General features: G+C 37.2%; 1 protein-coding gene across 1 annotated transcript in view; it reads left to right on the forward strand.

Annotated features, from left to right (window-relative positions):
- The window catches only part of LOC118026077 (dachshund homolog 2-like), a 261,214-nt gene extending 247,461 nt beyond the window's left edge, over window positions 1-13,753 (forward strand). The window contains exon 2 of the mRNA XM_035028827.1: window positions 13,348-13,753. Coding sequence (XP_034884718.1) covers window positions 13,348-13,486 — 139 coding nt within the window. The 3' untranslated portion in view covers window positions 13,487-13,753. The remainder of the gene's footprint in view (window positions 1-13,347) is intronic.
- Window positions 13,754-19,255: the final 5,502 nt, after the last annotated feature.

Below are 19,255 nucleotides of genomic sequence, written 5' to 3' on the forward strand. Positions count from 1 at the left end.
TGTCTATTTTTGTGCCAGTACCATACTATTTCGATTACTACAGCTTTGTAGTATATCTTGAAATCTGGGATTGTGATATTTCCAGTCTTGTTCTTCTTTTTCAAATTGCTTTGGCTATTCAGGGTCTTTTTTGGTTCCATATAAATTTTAGGATTGTTCTAGTTCTGTGAAAAATGTTGTTGGTATTTTGATAGGGATTGTATTAAATCTGTAGCTTGATTGGGTAGTATAGGCATTTTAATAATATTTGTTCTCCCATTTCATGCTCATGGAATATCTTTCCATTTTTGTTATCTTCAATTTCTTTCATCATGTTTTATAGTTTTCAGATACAGGTTTTTCACCTCCTTGGTTAAGTTTAATTCTTGGTATTTTATTCTTTTTGGTGCAAATGTAAATAGGATTGTTTTCTTAATTTCTCTTTCTGTTACTTCATTATTAGTGTACAAAAATGCAACATATTTCTGTATATTAATTTTGTATCTTGCGACCTTACTGAATTTTTATGAGTTCTAGTAGTTTCTTTGGTGGAGTCTTTAGGGTTTTCTATATATGGTATCATGACATCTGCAATAGTGAAAGTTTTACTTCTTCCTTGCTGATTTCAATGCCTTTTATTTCTTTTTGTTGTCTGATTGATGTGGCTAGGACTTCCAGTACTATGTTGAATAAATATGATGAGGGTGGACATCCTTGTCTTGTTCCTGACCTTAGGGGAAAAGCTCTCAGTTTTTCACCATTGTGTATGATGTTAGCTGTGGTTTTTCATATAAGGCCTTTATTAAATAGAGGTATGTTCCCTCCAAACATATTTTGTTGAATATTTTTATCATGAATGGATGTAAAATGCTTTTTCTGAATTTATTGAAATGTCAAAGTGGTTTTTATCTTTCCTCTTATTGATGTGACACATCATATTGATTGATTTGTGAATATTGAACCACCTTTGCATCCCAAGAACAAATCCTACTTGATCGAGTTAAATGATTTTTTAAATGTATTATTGGACTTGGTTTGCTAATATTTTTCTCAGGATTTTTTCATCTATGTTCATTGGAGATATTGGCCTATAGTTCTCCTTATCTGGTTTTGGTATCAGAGTAGTGGTGTCCTCATAGAATGAATTTGGAGGTTTATTTCCTTTTCTATGTTTTGGAATAATGAGACAAGACTAGGTATTAACTCTTCTTTATACGTTTGGTAGAATTCACCTGTGAAGCCATCTGGTTCTGGACTTTTACTTGTTGAGAGTTTTTTGATTACTGATTCAATTTCATTACTAATAATTGTGTGCTCAAATTTTCTATTTTTTCCTGGTGCAGTTTTAGGAGGTCATATGTTTTTAGGAATTTATTTGTTTCTTTTAGGTTGTCCAATTTGTCAGCATATAATTTTTCATAATCTTATCTTTTGTGTTTCTGTGGTGTTGGTTGTTATTTCTCCTCTTTCATTTCTGGTTTTATTTGAGTCCTTTCCTTTTTTTCTTTTGTTTCTGATGAATCTGGCTAAAGGTTTATCCACTTTGTTGATCTCAAAAACCCAGCTCCTGGTTTCAATGATCTGTTCTATTTGTTTTTTGGTTTCTATTTCTTTTATTTCTGTTCTACTCTTTATTTTTTCTTTCTTTCTACTGTTTTGGGGTGTTGTTTGTTCTTCTTTTTCTAGCTTCTTTGGGTGTAAGGTTAGATTCTTTGAGATTTTTCTTGCTTCTTGAGGTAGGCTTGTATTGGTATAAACTTCCCTCTTAGAACCATTTTTGCCGCATCTGGAATTGTTCTGACCATTATGTTTTCATTTTCATTTCTTTCCATGTATTTTTTTATTTTTCTTTGATTTCTTGGTTGATCCATTCATTGTTTGGTAGCATGTTATTTAACCTCCATGTATTTGTGTCCTTTCCAGGTTTTTTCTCATGGTTGATTTCTAGTTTCATAGCATTGTCATTGGAAAAGATGCATAGTATGACTTTGATAGTTTTTAATTTGTTGAGACTTGTTTTGTGATCTGTTTTGGAAAATGTCCCATGTGCACTTGAAAAGAAAATGTATTTTGCTGTTTTGGGATGGAATGTTCTGAATATATCTGTTAGATCCATTTGATTTAATGTATCATTCAAAGCCACTGTTTCCTTGTTGGTTTTCTTGGATAATCTGTCCATTGATATAAGTGGGGCATTAAAATACCTTTTTATTGTATTACTATCAATTACTCCCTTTATGTTTGTTATCAGCTGCTTTATGTATTTGGGTGCTCCCATGTTGGATCATAAATATTTGCAATTGTTATATCTTCCTGTTGAATTCTTCTCTTTATGATTATGTAGTGTCCTTCTTTATCTTGTTAAAGTCTTTTTTTTTAAGTCTATTTTGTCTGATATAAGCATTACTACTCTCACTTTCTTTTCACTTCCATTTACATGATAAATATTTTTCCATCCCTTCACTTGCAAACTGCATGTGTCTTTAAGTCTGAAATGCATCTCTTGTTGGCAGCATATATATGGGTGTTGCTCTTTTATCCATTTTTTTACCATATGTCTTTTGAATGGTGCATATAGTCAATTAACCTTCAAAGTCATTATGGATAGGTATGTATTTATTGCTATTTTGTTACTTGTTTTTCTGGTTTTTCTCTCTTCCTTCTCTTGCTCTCTTCTCTCACGATTTGCTGTTTTTTGTTTTGTTTTGTTTTGTTTTTTTGGTGATATACGTGGATTCCTTTCTCTTTATTTTTTGCCTATCACCAGTTTTTGATTTGTGGCTACCATTAGGCTTGTATATATAACATCTCATGCATATAGCAGTCTGTATTAAGTTGATGGTTGCTTAAGTTTGAACCCATTCTAAAATCACTACATTTTTACTCCTCTTCCCCGAGCATTTTAGATACGTGGTGTTGTACTTTATATACTTTTATTTTGTGAATACTTTGACTGGTTTTTATAGCTATAATTAATTTTAGTGCTTTTGTGCTTCCTACTTTTATTACTCCTGCTTTCCACTCCTGCCTCCACAGAAGTTTCCTTTCTACTCAGAGTCCTCTTTAACATTTCTTGAAGGCTGGTTTAGTGGTGCCGAATTCTTTTAACTTTTGTTTGTCTGAGAAACTTTTTGTCTCTTCCTCTATTCTGAATGATAGCCTTGCTGGATAGAATATTCTTGGTTGCAGGTTTTGTTTTCTTTCAGCACTTGAATATATCATACCACTCCTTTTAAGCCTGCACACTTTCTGCTGAAAAACCAGCTGATAGCCTTATGGAGTTTCCCTTGTATGTAATGTTTTCTTTTCTCCTTCTGCTTTTAAAATTCTCTCTTATCACCACATTTTGCCATTTTAATAAGTGTGTGTCTTGGTGTGGACCTCCTTGGGTTGATTTTATTGGGAGCTGTCTGTGTCTCCTGGATCTGGATTTCTGTTTCCTTCCCATATTCTGGAAATTTTAAGCTATTATATTTTATTTATTTTATTTTTTTTTATTCTTATGTTAATCCCCATACGTTATATCATTAGTTCTAGATGAACTGTTCCATGATTCATTGTGTGCATAACACCCAGTGCTTCATGCAGAATGTGCCCTCCTCAATACCCACCACCAGGCTAACCCATCCTCCCACCCCCCTTCCCTCTAGAACCCTCAGTTTGTTTTTCAGAGTCCTTCGTCTCTCATGGTTCGTCCACCCCTCCGATTTGCCCCGCTTCATTCTTCCCCTCCCGCTACCTTCTTCTTCTTCTTCTTCTTTTTTTTTTTTTTAACATATATTGCATTATTTGTTTCAGAGGTACAGATCTAAGATTCAACAGTCTTGCACAATTCACAGTGCTGACCAGAGCACATACCCTCCCCAGTGTCTATCACCCAGTCACCCCATCCCTCCCCCCCCCCCCCCCACTCCAACAACACTCAGTTTGTTCCCTGTGATTAAGAATTCCTCATATCAGTGAGATCATATGATACATGTCTTTCTCTGTTTGACTTATTTCACTCAACAGAATACCCTCCAGTTCCGTCCATGTCGTTGCAAATGGCAAGATCTCATTCCTTTTGATGGCTGCATAATATTCCATTGTATATATATACCACTTCTTCTTTATCCATTCATCTGTCGATGGACATCTTAGCTCTTTCCACAGTTTGGCTATTGTGGGCATTGGTGCTATAAACATCGGGGTGCACGTACCCCTTCAGATCCCTACTTTTGTATCTTTGGGGTAAATACCCAGTAGTGCAATTGCTGGATCATATGGTAGCTCTATTTTCAACTTTTTGAGGAACCTCCATACAGTTTTCCAGAGTGGCTGCACCAGCTTGCATTCCCACCAACAGTGTAGGAGGGTTCCCCTTTCTCCGCATCCCCACCAACATCTGTCGTTTCCTGACTTGTTAATTTTAGCCATTCTGACTGGTGTGAGGTGGTATCTCACTGAGGTTTTGATTTGGATTTCCCTGATGCTGAGCGATATTGAGCACTTTTTCATGTGTCTGTTGGCCATTTGGATGTCTTCTTTGGAAAAATGTCTGTTCATGTCTTCTGCCCATTTCTTGATTGGATTCTTTGTTCTTTGGGTGTTGAGTTTGATGAGTTCTTTATAGATTTTGGATACTAGCCCTTTATCTGATATGTCATTTGCAAATATCTTCTCCCATTCTGTCGGTTGTCTTTTGGTTTTGTTGACTGTTTCCTTTGCTTTGCAAAAGCTTTTTATCTTGATGAAGTCCCAATAGTTCATTTTTGCCCTTGCTTCCCTTGCCTTTGGCGATGTTTCTAGGAAGAAGTTGCTTCGGCTGAGGTCAAAGAGGTTGCTGCCTGTGTTCTCCTTTAGCATTTTGATGGACTCCTGTCTCACATTGAGGTCTTTCAACCATTTGGAGTCTATTTTTGTGTGTGGTGTAAGGAAATGGTCCAGTTTCATTCTTCTGCATGTGGCTATCCAATTTTCCCAACAACATTTGTTGAAGAGACTGTCTTTGTTCCATTGGACATTCTTTCCTGCTTTGTCAAAGATGAGTTGACCATAGAGTTGAGGGTCCATTTCTGGGCTCTCTATTCTGTTCCATTGATCTATGTGCCTGTTTTTGTGCCAATAGCATACTGTCTTGATGATGACAGCTTTGTAATAGAGCTGGAAGTCTGGAATTGTGATGCCGCCAGCTTTGCTTTTCTTTTTCAACATTCCTCTGGCTATGCGGGGTCTTTCCTGGTGCCATACAAATTTTAGGATTATTTGTTCCATTTCTTTGAAAAAGTGGATGGTATTTTGATGGGGATTGCATTGAATGTGTAGATTGCTCTAGGTAGCATTGACATCTTCACAATATTTTTTTTCCAATCCATGAGCATGGAACGTTTTTCCATTTCTTTGTGTCTTCCTCAATTTCTTTCATGACTATTTTATAGTTTTCTGAGTACAGATCCTTTGTCTCTTTGGTGAGATTTATTCCTAGGTATCTTATGGTTTTGGGTGCAATTGTAAATGGGATCGACTCCTTCATTTCTCTTTCTTCTGTCTTGTTGTTGGTGTATAGGAATGCCACTGATTTCTGTGCATTGATTTTATATCCTGCCACTTTACTGAATTCCTGTATGAGTTCTAGCAGTTTTGGGGTGGAGTCTTTTGGGTTTTCCACATAAAGTATCCTATCATCTGCAAAGAGTGAGAGTTTGACTTCTTCATTGCCGATTTGGATGCCTTTGATTTCTTTTTGTTATCTGATTGCTGGCTAGGACTTCCAATACTATGTTGAATAGCAGTGGTGATAGTGGACATCCCTGCCATGTTCCTGACCTTAGGGGGAAAGCTCTCAGTTTTTCCCCATTGAGAATGATATTCGCTGTGGGTTTTTCATAGATGGCTTTTATGATATTGAGGTATGTACCCTCTATCCCTATACTCTGAAGAGTTTTGATCAAGAAAGGATGCTGTACTTTGTCAAAAGCTTTTTCTGCATCTATTGAGGGGATCATATGATTCTTGGTCTTTCTTTTGTTAATGTATTGTATCACATTGATTGATTTGCGGATGTTGAACCAACCTTGCAGCCCAGGTATAAATCCCACTTGGTTGTGGTGAATAATCCTTTTAATGTACCTTTGGATTCTATTGGCTAGTGTTTTGGTGAGAATTTTTGCATCCATGTTCATCAGGGATATTGGTCTGTAATTCTCCTTTTTGATGGGGTCTTTGTTTTTGGGATCAAGGTAATGCCAGCCTCATAAAATGAGTTTGGAAGTTTTCCTTCCATTTCTATTTTTTGGAACAGTTTCAGAAGAATAGGTATTAATTCTTCTCAAAATGTTTGGTAGAATTCCCCTGTGAAGCCATCTGGCCCTGGGCTCTTGTTTTTTGGGAGATTTTTGATGACTGCTTCAATTTCCTTAGTGGTTATAAGTCTGTTCAGGTTTTCTATTTCTTCCTGGTTCAGTTTTGGTAGTTGATACATCTCTAGGAATGCATCCATATCTTCCAGGTTATCTAATTTGCTGGCATAGAGTTGCTCATATGTTCTTATAATTGTTTGTATTTCTTTGGTGTTGGTTGTGATCTCTCCTCTTTCATGATTTTGTTGATTTGGGTCATTTCTCTTCTCTTTTTGATAAGTTTGGCCAGGGGTTTATCAATCTTGTTAATTCTTTCAAAGAACCAGCTCCTAGTTTTGTTGATCGGTTCTACTGTTCTTTTAGTTTCTATTTCATTGATTTCTGCTCTGATCTTTATGATTTCTCTTCTCCTGCTGGGTTTAGGCTTTATTGGCTGTTCTTTCTCCAGCTCCTTTAGGTGGAGGGTTAGGTTGTGTACTTGAGACCTTTCTTGTTTCTTGAGAAAGGCTTGTATTGCTATATACTTGCCTCTTAGGACTGCCTTTGCTGCACCCCAAAGATTTTGAACAGTTGTGTTTTCATTTTCACTGGTTTCCATGTATTTTTTTAATTCTTCTTTAATTTCCTGGTTGACCCATTCATTCTTCAGTAGGATGCTCTTTAGCCTCCATGTATTTGAGTTCTTTCCGACTTTCCTCTTGTGATTGAGTTCTAGTTTCAAAGCATTGTGGTCTGAAAATAGGCAGGGAATGATCCCAGTCTTTTGGTACCAGTTGAGACCTTATTTATGACCTAGGATGTGATTTATTCTGGAGAATGTTCCATGGGGACTAGAGAAGAATGTCTATTCCGTTGCTTTGGGATAGAATGTTCTGAATATGTCTGTGAAGTCCATTTGGTCCAGTGTGTCATTTAAAGTCTTTATTTCCTTGTTGATCTTTTGCTTAGATGATCTGTCCATTTCAGTGAGGGGGGTGTTAAAGTCCCCCACTGTTATTGTATTGTTGTCGATGTGTTTCTTTGCTTTTGATATTAATCGGCTTATATAATTGGCTGCTCCCATGTTAGGGGCATAGATATTTACAATTGTTAGATCTTCTTGTTGGATAGACCCTTTAAGTAGGATATAATGTCCTTCCTCATCTCTTATTACAGTCTTTGGTTTAAAATCTAATTTGTCTGATATAAGGATTGCCACCCCAGCTTTCTTTTGGTGTCCATTTCCATGGTAAATTGTTTTCCACCCCTTCACTTTCAATCTGGGGGTGTCTTTGGTTCTAAAATGAGTCTCTTGCAGACAGCATATCGATGGGTCTTGTTTTTTAATCCAGTCTGTTAGCCAGTGTCTTTTGATTGGGGCATTTAGCCCATTTACATTCAGGGTAACTATTGAAAGATAGGAATTTAGTGCCATTGTATTGCCTGTAAGGTGTCTGTTACCATATATTGTCTGTATTCCTTTCTGGTCTATGTTTCTTTTAGGCTCTCTCTTTGCTTAGAGGACCCCTTTCAAGATTTCTTTTAGGGCTGGTTTTGTGTTTGCAAATTCCTTTAGTTTTTGTTTGTCCTGGAAGCTTTTTATCTCTCCTTCAATTTTCAATGACAGCCTAGCTGGATAGAGTATTCTTGGCTGCATATTTTTCTCATTTAGTGCTCTGAATAGATCCTGCCAGTCCTTTCTGGCCTGCCAGGTCTCTGTGGATAGGTCTGTTGCCAATCTAATGTTTCTACCCTTGTAGGTTACATATCTCTTCTCCCGAGCTGCTTTCAGGATTTTCTCTTTGTCTATGAGACTCGTAAGTTTTACTATTAGATGTCGGGGAGTTGACCTATGTTTATTGATTTTGAGAGGGGTTCTCTGTGCTTCCTGGATTTTCATGCCTGTTTCTTTCCCCAAATTAGGGAAGTTCTCTGCTATAATTTGCTCCATTATACCTTCTGCCCCTCTCTTTCTTCTTCTGGGATCCCAATTATTCTAATGTTGTTTCGTCTTATGGTATCTCTTATCTCTCGAATTCTGCCCTTGTGATCCAGTAGTTGTTTCTCTCTCTTTTTCTCAGCTGCTTTATTTTCCATCATTTGGTCTTTTATATCACTAATTCTCTCTTCTGCCTCATTTATTCTAGCGCTTAGTGCCCCCATTTTTTATTGCACCTCATTAATAGCCTTTTTGATTTCTACTTGGTTGGATTTTAGCTCTTTTACTTCTCCAGAAAGGGTTTCTCTAATAACTTCCATATTTTTTTCAAGCCCAGGTAGTATCTTTAAAGTGATGATTCTGAAATCTAGATCTGACATCGTACTAATGTCCGTATTGAGTAGGTCCCTGGCAGTCGGTACTACCTCTTGTTCTTTTTGTTGAGGTGATTTTTTCCGTCTTGTCATTTTGTGCAGAGGAGAATAGATTAATGAGAGAACAAAATGCTAGCAGAGTAACCACGTCCCCAGAAAATATACTCTAAACAAATCAGAAAAGACCTGAAGCAGTGGGATAAGAAAGGGAAAGAAAAAAAAAAGAAAAAGAAAATGATAAAGATAAAAACAAAAACAAACAATACAAAACAACCACAACAACACAAAAACCAGAATGTGATCAAATATGATCTATATGGTATATAGATCAGTGCCACACACTAGATTTGGGGTGTATTGTGGTCTTTTAGAAGAAAGTGCCTCCCAAAATTTTAAAGAAAGAAAAACTTATATATGTACAAAAATAAGGGTTGATATGATGAAGGGATGGAATATGACTGTAAAAATGGAAATTATAAAAAATGTTATAAAAGGAATTGATAAGAAGTTGTTTGAAAAAAGAAGAGGATTTAAAAAAAGAAAAAAGAAAAGGAAAAAAAAAAGGGAGAGGATGTGATCAGGCAGGGGAATAGAAAACACCATACACTAGAGATTTAGGGTATATTTTAATCTGTTAGAAGAAACTATCTCAAAATTTTAAAGAGAGAACAACTTATATATATATGCCAAAAATACAGGTAACTACTATGAAGGGATAGAATATGACTCTAAAAATGAAAAATAAAAAATTTTTTTAAAAAGAATTGATAAGATGTTGGTTGAAAAAGGGAAAAAGAAAAATCCAAAAAGAAATAAAAAGACAAAAAGACAGTTAAAAAAAATTAACTTTAAAAGAATAAAGAATCATGGTAAAAAAGCCATGAATTCTATGTGCAGTAGTCCCCTAGCGTTGGAGTTCTGCCGTTCTCATTGATCGGTAAACTTGGTCTTGGCTGGCTGTTCTCGCTGATCTTCTTGGGAGGGGCCTGTTGCCGTGGTTTCCAAATGTCTCTGCCAGAGGCGGAATTGCCCCGCCCTTGCCCCCTCCTAGCTAAGTAATCTGCTCGGGTTTGCTCTCCGGGGCTTTTGTTCCCTGCGAGCTTTCCGTACAGCTTTGGAGGCGGAGAGTGAAAATGGCGGCCTCCCAATCTCTGCCCTGGAGGAGCCGAGACCTCGGGGCCCCGCTCCTCAGTGAGCCCCCAGAGAAAAGCCGTCAGTCACTCCCGTCTCCCCGGTCTCCGGACGCACTCTGTGCTCACCCGGCCTGCGACCGCGCGCCTCTATCTCTGGCACCCGACCCCGGGTGGAGTCTCCAAACCCAGCAGATCCCTGCGGTGCACTCCCGCGTGCCCCCCCCCGGGGGAGGAAGGTGATCTCCCTGGATCTGCTGCTTGTGGGGTCCCTGCTGGAGGAGCAGGGGCCCGACTGTGCCGCGGATCACGGTTTATGGCAACCCCGAGCTGAGAGCCCGCGCCTGGGCTCCGCCTCTGCAGCTGGCTTCCCTGCTCCATTACCTGGGAGCTCTGCCACACTCAGGCACCCCCGGTCTTTCTGTGACCCCGAGGGTCTTGAGACCACACTGTCCCGGAGGGTTCCACCCCCCGCTTAGCCACCAGAGTGACGTCCCTCAGCGGAGCAGACTTTTAAAAGTTCCGATTTTGTGCTCCACGGCTCTATCACTTGCCAGAAGCGGCCAACAGAGGCCCCTCCCCCGCCGTCTATCCTCCCGAATATCACCTCGGATTCACTTCTCCGCACGTCCTACCTTTCAGAAAGTGGTCGCTTTTCTGATGAGAGTTGTTGCTCTTCTTTTCTTCAATCTCCTGTTGAGTTTGTAGGTGTTCAGAATGGTTTGATCCCTATCCAGCTGAATTCCTGAGAGGAGACGACATCCAGGTCTCCTACTCCTCCGCCATCTTGCTCCGCCCCTCCTATTATTTCTTCAAATACATTTTCTGCCCCCTTTTCTCTCTCTTATCTTTCTGGGATCCCTATAATGATAATGTTTTATGCTTTATAGTGTCAGTGAGTTCCCTAAGTCTATTTTCATTTATTATTATTATTTTTGCTCTTTCACATTCTGCTTGATTGCTTTCTTTTCCTCTGTCCTCCAGGTCACTGGTCTGTTCTGCTTCCTCTAGTCTAGTCTTTATTCCCTCTAGTGTATTTTAAATTTCAGTTATTGAGTTCTTCACTTCTTTAAGATTTAAGTAATTCATTAATTAACAGAGAGAGAACACAAGCAGGGGGAGCAATAGAGTTCTTCATTTCTGATTGGTTCTTTTTTATGTTTTCTATCTTTTTGTTAAGGGTCACTCTGAGGCTTTCCACTCTTTTTTCAAGTCCAGTGAGTATCTTTATGACCATTACTTCAAATTGGTCATGTTACTCATCTTTGTTTCATTTAGCTCTCTTGCTCTGATTTTGTTCCTTTTTTCATGTCATATTCCTTTGTCTCCTCATTTTGTCTAACTCTCTGAGTCTGTTTCTATGTGTTAGGAAAGTCAGTTATGTCTCCTTCTCTTGAAAGTAGTGGCCATATGAAGATGTCCTGTGGTGCTCTGCAATGCAATGTCCCTGGTTCACCATAACCTGGCACTTCAGGGGTGTCTTCTATGTTTGTTGCATGTACCCTGCTTTTGCATTCAGTACAGTTGTCTGCAGTGGCTCTCTTTGTCTCATGGTCAGGGTTTGGTCCCTGTGTTGTTAGGAGGCAAATCTGGGGCCACCTTAGGATTGATTTGAATCAGACCATGCATTTGCCAGAGCTGTGGCAGCACCAAAGTGCAGGGTGCTCTCCTTGTCTTGTCCCCTGAGAAGCTGTCATTGGTGGGTGGGTCCTTCAGTCAGACCAGATGTGTGCTCCCAGCCCACTGCTGGGTTTGCAGTCGGAATGGTGTTTGTGGTTATCTTCTTCTTTCCCTGGGGCAGGAGTCACTTTGGAGTGGTTCTGACCACTATCAGGTTTGCTTCACTCTGTCAGGCTTGTGGCACTCCTTTGGATGGTCTCCTGCCAAGGGCATTTTGGAAGGGTCATGTCCACAGGAGAATGTGGGGTGGGGCACGCAGTGCCAGGAAGATCTAGGCTATTGCACTGCAGAAGGAGACCTCCAGCCACTCTGGGAAAACTGCCCAGTCTGGGATGGAGGGGATAGTTTGTAAAAAAGCACAGGGGTCATGCAATCTTTGTGGAGAGTGCTCATCCTGCACTGGTTCCCACAGTTGTCTGGGTAGGTAGGCTGTGGGGAAGTGGAGGGAAATGGCACCAACAAGCTCTTTTATTCTAGGAGTCTTCCAAAGATCCCTCCCCCAGCACATGTTCTGAGATTAGTAAATAAATCTCCTTCCTGTATACCCTAGGCATTTTTCAAACTGTTGCTTCTATGCTGCATTTCAGTGGGGCTGTTTATTGTGCTGTCTGTTTAAGGGCAGGGACTCAGGTTCCAATCACCCTCTGGCTTTCCCAGAGTGGAGCTGCTGAATTTTAAAGTTCCAGGTGTTAAGACTCACTGATTGTAAGAACTCACAAAACAGGTTCTCTTGGTTTTCAAAGCCAAATATTATGGGAATTCATCTTCCCAGTATGGGTCCCTAATGCCTTTGGTGTCTGGTATAGGGTCTGCTCCTCTCTCTTTTCCTAGCCCAAGGTGTCCTTCCCTCCCATGGACAGTCCTATGGGTCAGTTTGACTCCTGACCATATCTCTGCCCTCTCTACCCTCTTTGATGCGGCTTCTCTACATTTAGCTATGGAGAGTCTGTTCTGCCAGTCCTCAGTTATTTTCTGGTTTATTTACTCTGATGTGGATGTTATTTAGGTGTAACCACAGGATGAGATGACAAGTAAGGGACAAGGATCCTCCTACTCTGCCATCTTCCCCAGAAGCAGCAGTTTTAGATTTTATCGTTCCTCACTAAAGAGTTTGGAAACACTAGGAAAAACTATACTATTATAAAGAATGTTTGTTTGTTAATTAAGCTAATTTTGTGGGTTTTTTATTAATCTCTTTTGTATGTGTTATTTTTGTATGGGTGTGTGTATGACGTGTGTGTATGTGTATGTGTGTGTGTGTGTGTGTAACCCTTTTGGGAAGGATGTAAGATAGTTTATTATTGCTCCAGAAATAAGTGTATAGTGAGTTGTGTGATTAATAGCTTCATGTTTAGAAAATTAAGGCATAACATTGATATTGGCTCATTTTCATCATCCTCCTGGCCAAATAAAAATGAAGGGGAAAAAACCCTAGAAGGAGATTTTTTTTCTCCTGAGTATATTGGAATACCCATTGGGATGGGAAGAAAGCTCTTGAGAGAAAGGAAGAAGACACAATATTGCTGAAACTTTCTTAGGAATTGTTACGACCTGAGGCCATTTTTTCCAACAGAAATCTATAACCTTATTTCCTTGCCTTCATATATGGAAAAGCCCTAAACCACATGACATTTCACATTATTCTTTACTCAGTGGGGATTAGACCAGAAATACAATAGCATTGCCCATATATTTAAAACATTATCTTAACAATAACAACAATAACAATAACAATTCAGGCTTTCTTACCTTCCTTGTGCTCTTCCCTGCTGGTGTTTCATTGTGTGTAACTTATCTAAAGTTCCTGAAGAATTGAAGAAGATTTTTTTGTGAAATATAATAAAGCCTTGATTAATTGGAAGCAAACTAACCAGAACTCTCAATTAACCAGTTTTATTTATTTATTTTTTGCTATACTCTCCTTTTAGAAGGAAGAGGCAAATGACAAGAAAACAAGCTGTTAACAGGTATTTATGTATTTATTTTTTAAAAATCAACTTCCTGGGAATGTCCTGGAGCCTATACAGATTCAGCCCAACTTCAATAATTTTGTTCCCTGTACTGTAATTATTAAGGTAGGAAAGTAGAGCCATTTAAAATTTTCAGAGCAAATGCCAAATCTTTCTTAATCCTTAGTTAATAATAAGAAATATGAAATCCAAATAGCTAATTAGACCCTGTCTATCCATTTGAGGGTACTAGTTAATTGGGTCTCCACACTTTCATTATCGACAATAATCATTCATATTTATTAACTGGGAATGGATCCTAGGACCATGCAGTGGGAAGGTGACTTCCAGTCACAGGGAACAACTCCTTTCCTGGGAACTAAAGCAGAAGCTAGGGAAAGGCTGCAAAGTTAATATGGGTTGAGTGAGGGTCATTGACACAAAAACCATGACACCTATGTAAAATAACTAGGAGGTAATTCACTCACCCCATGACTCTGGAATGCTTAGGAAGGTACATTCACTTTTGCAGGGCAACACAGGTTATTAAGTGTGCTGTATAAAGCAATAAAGGAAAAAAAAATAAGCCATCTAATCTTGTGGAGCTGTTCTAAGCATTAGGCATGGATATATTCTGTAAGCACGCTAGTAGTTCTAAAATATTTGAAATTATTTTTTTCTAAAAATACATTTTTAAAAAAAATTTGGAAGTCTAAGAAGATTTATGTTTGAAACTTCTTAAAGTTATCTATGGCAATTTCAGTTGGATTGCAATGAGAGATACCATATTGCTCTAGGCTTTATACCTTTTAGGTTGTAATGGGGAGAATAATGGACAGTAACTCAAAGAAGCAAGGGAAAAGGAGGGCAGCCTGTGGTAATAAAGTACAGAAGTACATTTTGATATTGCCTGACAATTGTGCCCCCTCTTCTCTTCCATATACCTTTCTCAAGTTAAATCACCCTTTGGTGACTTTTCCCCAATTTCTTCAGGGCTGCCCTTGATAATATGTTTTTTCTACAACAAAAATGCCATAGGGCTATGGGGGAGATGGGGACCACACCATGGGGGTTTTCAATGTAGAAAATGAAAACCACTCTGGTGATGTTTGTAATATCTGGGACATTTCCTATACTAAATATTACTTTTAAATATCATGCACACTAAATAATACCCAAGTGACCTGAAGCAGTGGATGTGCCTCCTTAAGTGCCAAACTTTCTATTAGAATGTAACTTTAGTGCTGGGGGAGATTAGAACCCACTAGATTTCATTAATGAATGATTTTAACTGAAAAACTTTACATAGTTTGAGTTATGAGTTTAGGTTTGGGATATTGAAAGTAAATGTTTTTTTATTTTAAATGAATGCAATTGAATTCAGACACTGAAATTGACTTTCATTTTATTTTAGTTTTCCTAGTAAAATGACATGCAAATTAATATAATGTTGTCTTCATTTAATTAATTATAACAGTAGTTTATAACTGTATAGATTTATTTTAGATTAATCAGAGCACACATTACATATGTACATATATATGTAATGAGTTTTTACATTTGCTGTAATTTGAGAAAAACCATGAAATGTTCTTAAAAGTATATGCACTTATTCACTTACATAAACTACAGAGAAACAGGAGAGTCGCAAACTCTAATGCCTACTGATGCAAGGCTGGTAATGTAAATGAAAGTCCGTAAGCAATAGGAAGTGGTGTGGACTAGGGTGACCTAGAGAGTATATATTCTTTCCAAAGGTGTCAGCTATTACTCAGTGTAGCTGATTGCCACCATGTGGGAATGTAGGCCAAATATTGTTAAGCTCTGAGTTTTTAAGAGAAGCCAGGAATGCAGATTTTTATATGAAATTCCCTAATTCTTAAATGTTGGTAACCAACTCAATAAAAGCAAAAACAAAAACAAAAAAATAAAGAAAAGAAAAAGAAAGAAACACTATGTAGGCTGAAGAAAATCATCTATGGTCTGGATCTAGCCCATGGGCTGTCAGTTTGCGACCTTTGTTTTAAATTGTAAATCCTCTAGGTACTGCAGTTTAAAAAAAAAATCACAGTATGTTATAAATACACCCAAAGATCTTGATGATGGAAAGTTCATGTAAAGTGAATTAAAAATAAGTGGAGTGCTTGTAACTAATTCTCCCGGGACTCAAATTGGTGGGTATGCACGTCATGATTTTTCCTTACTATATGGAAATAACCAAGATAGTTTTCCCTTAATTTGGTTTGAAAATTAAGATAAAATTATGATTTTTTTGCTTTCATATTTATCAATGAAATGCAGTATGAAAGATCATTACTGCCATGTCCAAAGAGAACATTTAAATATAGGTTCTGTCACATAATATAATTATGGCTTCTATTTAAAACCTAATTCATGGTGCTTTAATAGGAAGAAAACCATATATATAGTATGTGTTCTTTTAATTTTAAGTTGACTTGCCTTTCAACAAATTTCCAATTTCTTCTAGCAAAATTCCTTTATTTTTACAAATGGTTAAAGAAATAAAAGAAATGTAAGTAGTTAACACACTAAAACTTCATTTGAACTTTTCATTGGCATTGGCAAAGATAAAACAAAAGTTGGTCATCTGAAATTTTTGTTTGAGGTAACTGTTTGATTGATCTGAGACTTCACTTATTTGTCTGTCTTGCCCTGGACCTTAGCACATAATCCCACTGTGCCACAATGCTTTTAACATTTGTATGCCCCTTTTATCACTGGCAATCCAAAAATATACTTGTCTAAAAAGGAAACAATTAAATTCCAATCTTTTTAGAAAAAAAGAAAGAAAAATAAACCCAAACTTCATTGTTTTAATGGCCCCTATAATGTGCACCATAAATCCTTAGTCAGGGTGGTCAATTAAGGGGCACCTGGGTGGCTCAGTCAGTTAAGCATCTGTCTTCGGCTCAGGTCATGATCCTGGGTTCTGAGATCGAACCCCATGTCGGACTCCCTGCTCAGCAGGGAACCTGCTTCTCCCTCTCCCTCTGCCTGCTGCTCCCCCCTGTTTGTGCTCTCTCTCTCTGTCAAATAAATAAATAAAATCTTTAAAAAAAGGGTGGTCAGTTAACATTGTCATTTCTGATGAGAAACTTATCAGAGGACTAAAAAAAGAGAAAAGTGAAATTAGAGAAATAAAAGAATGCACAATCTCAAATTCTAAATTAACTTAAAAATGCCTCCCATTTGTCAACAAATTATTCTAGTTGCAGATTTAACACAGACATATATGAAAGATGAGAAATTGTTGGACAGCTTGTCAATACATATGACGATGTGCAAAATAGGTGATGTTTAACTAAATAGAATTTGTGTAGACAGTGCTTCCCTTTGTAGCTCATCAGATAGTTTTGACCACAAGTAATCTGTTGTGTGATAGGATGAACAATGTTTACATATACTAATTAATTAAAATCGTTCTCCAAAAACTCTAACTGGAAATTCTTAGTTAATTGGTTAGTCCTTAGAGGTAGAGAATATAAGAAATGAGTGATTTTTGATACATTTAACCAGTGTAGACATATAAAGAAGGTAATTCAGGAAAAATTTTGATGAACAACTACTACTCTTATTTTTGCCAGAACATAATAATATCTAACATTTTTCAGACATGATATCCCAGGTTATTTTAGTTCATTTAATCTTCATAACAACCCTACAAGGTAGGTGATATTATTGTGATCCTTGTTTTACAGATGATGGTACTGAGGCACAGAGAAGGTTAAATGACATATCTGAGACCACACAGCCTACAAATATCAGAACCAGCATTTGAATCAAGGCAGTTTGATTACAAAGTTCATATACTTAGGATCAATATATTTTACAACCTGACAACTGGAATCAGACTAATTACCAAAACACCTCATTTCATTATATATATATAAAATTCTGAAATCAATTTTGGTAGCATCATTTCGATTGTGTAATAAATTACCAAGATTGATTATAAAATAGCTCAAATAAATCAGGAAATAATGAGAGACATTGTGGACCAATAACCAAGTCTACATTTTGTTACATTTGATTCAGAGCTCATTTTTAAAAAAATGTATCTGTAAAGTATTATGATATAACTAACACTAATCTCCTTTCTCCTCCACCCTTCATTAGCGTTAACCACTGTTTTAAAATTTGCGTGAATTATTGCTTGGTGTTTTTTTATCATATGTGTATTTATGCACAAACAATATGCAGTATTAGTTTTTGTTTTTTTAAAATGTACCTAAATGGTTTGGTACTATACTATCCTTTTGTAATCATTGTTTTTACATTATGTTTTTGAGATTTATCTATGTTGATACATGCTGATCCAGTTCATTTATTTATTTTTTAATTGTCCATTCTACTATTTAATTTCATGAGTATACCACAGTTTGATTATTCTTTACTATATTGATGGACACTTAGATTGTTTTCAATTTTTTGTTATCACATACAGTGCTGTAAATGGATATCATGTTTTCTTGTGCCCTTGTGGGAGAATTTTTCTGGGGTATAAACCTAGAAGTGAAATCATTGAGTTGTGGAATATGCACATCTTCAAGTTTAATAGTTATTGTTGAATTGCTCTCCAAAATTGTTCTGACTTACATTCCCACTAGTGTTATACAATAATTCCTATTTTCCCAAATTTTACCAATGTAGTAGAATTTTTTTAAAGATTTTATTTATTTGAGAAAGAGAGAGAGTGAGAGAGAGAATGAGTGTGGGGGAGGGGCAGAGGGAGAGAGAGAGAGAGAGAAGCAGACTCCCACTGAGCAGGGAGGCCGATTCAGGGCTCGATCACAAGACCCCCAAAATTATGACTTGAGCCAAAGGCAGATGTTTAATGTATGTTTAACTGAGCCACCCAGGTGCCGCTGTGGTAGATATTTTTAACAAACAATTCCTTTGAAGAAAAAAATTATTATTTTTATTGATTCTCTTTCATGATTATACCCAGAGATGAACCACTGATTCTGATCACTTAGGGCACATAACGATGCTTACTGAAACTATTTGTGTCATTATTCTTCATTTTAAAACATATGTAGTTCGGATATGAATAAAAATACTATTTAAAATTTGTGAAGTATTTTCCAGGTTACAAAGCACTTTCCCATAAAGCCTCATTTGATGAGAGTGTGGTATAGCAGGAAGAGCTCTGGAAAGAGAAGTCCATGGACTTAAAACAACACTGAAAATAACTGTGGCTTGGAACCTCAGTTGCCACATCTGTAAAATTAGGATGTTGGACTAAACAGTCTCTTAAAGACATATTATATAACCTTTGATCTATAATGCATATGTTCCCTTTTCCCTGAAGCTATAATTTACTTATTTTGCATAAAACATAAAGACAAAGTTGGATTTTATCAATTTGTGAAAAGTGTTATAACACTCTCTGGCATAGTTAAGATCATGTTTATCTTATTTATCCTATTTATCTTTGTGTTTCTCTTAATTTAAGGACAGTTGGGGGTGGGAGTGGGATAGAAGATTGGAGCAGAATCTCAGCATTATGACTAGACAGTAGCCACACACCATCTTGAATTAATAATCTTCAATGTTTCCCATTCTGAATCATCACATTACAAATGCTTAAATACAATGAAAGTCCAACTACAATTTATTATGGTTTTGTATTTCTTCTCAAGTTCTTTTTACATATGTTTCAGATTCAGAGAAGAGAGTTTTTAATATTTTCAACTCATCTAAGATTTGATTCCAATAATGCTTTTATTGTGCTGCGCATAGCTACTTAAAGTAGAGGGAGGACTCAGATTGACTATTCTGTCATATTTTCTTTTTGGATGGGGGGTAAGTAATTGGATTTTGTGTTTGGGGAGATTTTTGGATTGGAATGAGCTGGATCTGTACC

The sequence above is a fragment of the Mirounga leonina genome, unplaced genomic scaffold, assembly GCF_011800145.1.
Source record: "Mirounga leonina isolate KUSES-001 unplaced genomic scaffold, KU_Mleo_1.0 Mir_204, whole genome shotgun sequence".
Classification (NCBI taxonomy): domain Eukaryota; kingdom Metazoa; phylum Chordata; class Mammalia; order Carnivora; family Phocidae; genus Mirounga; species Mirounga leonina.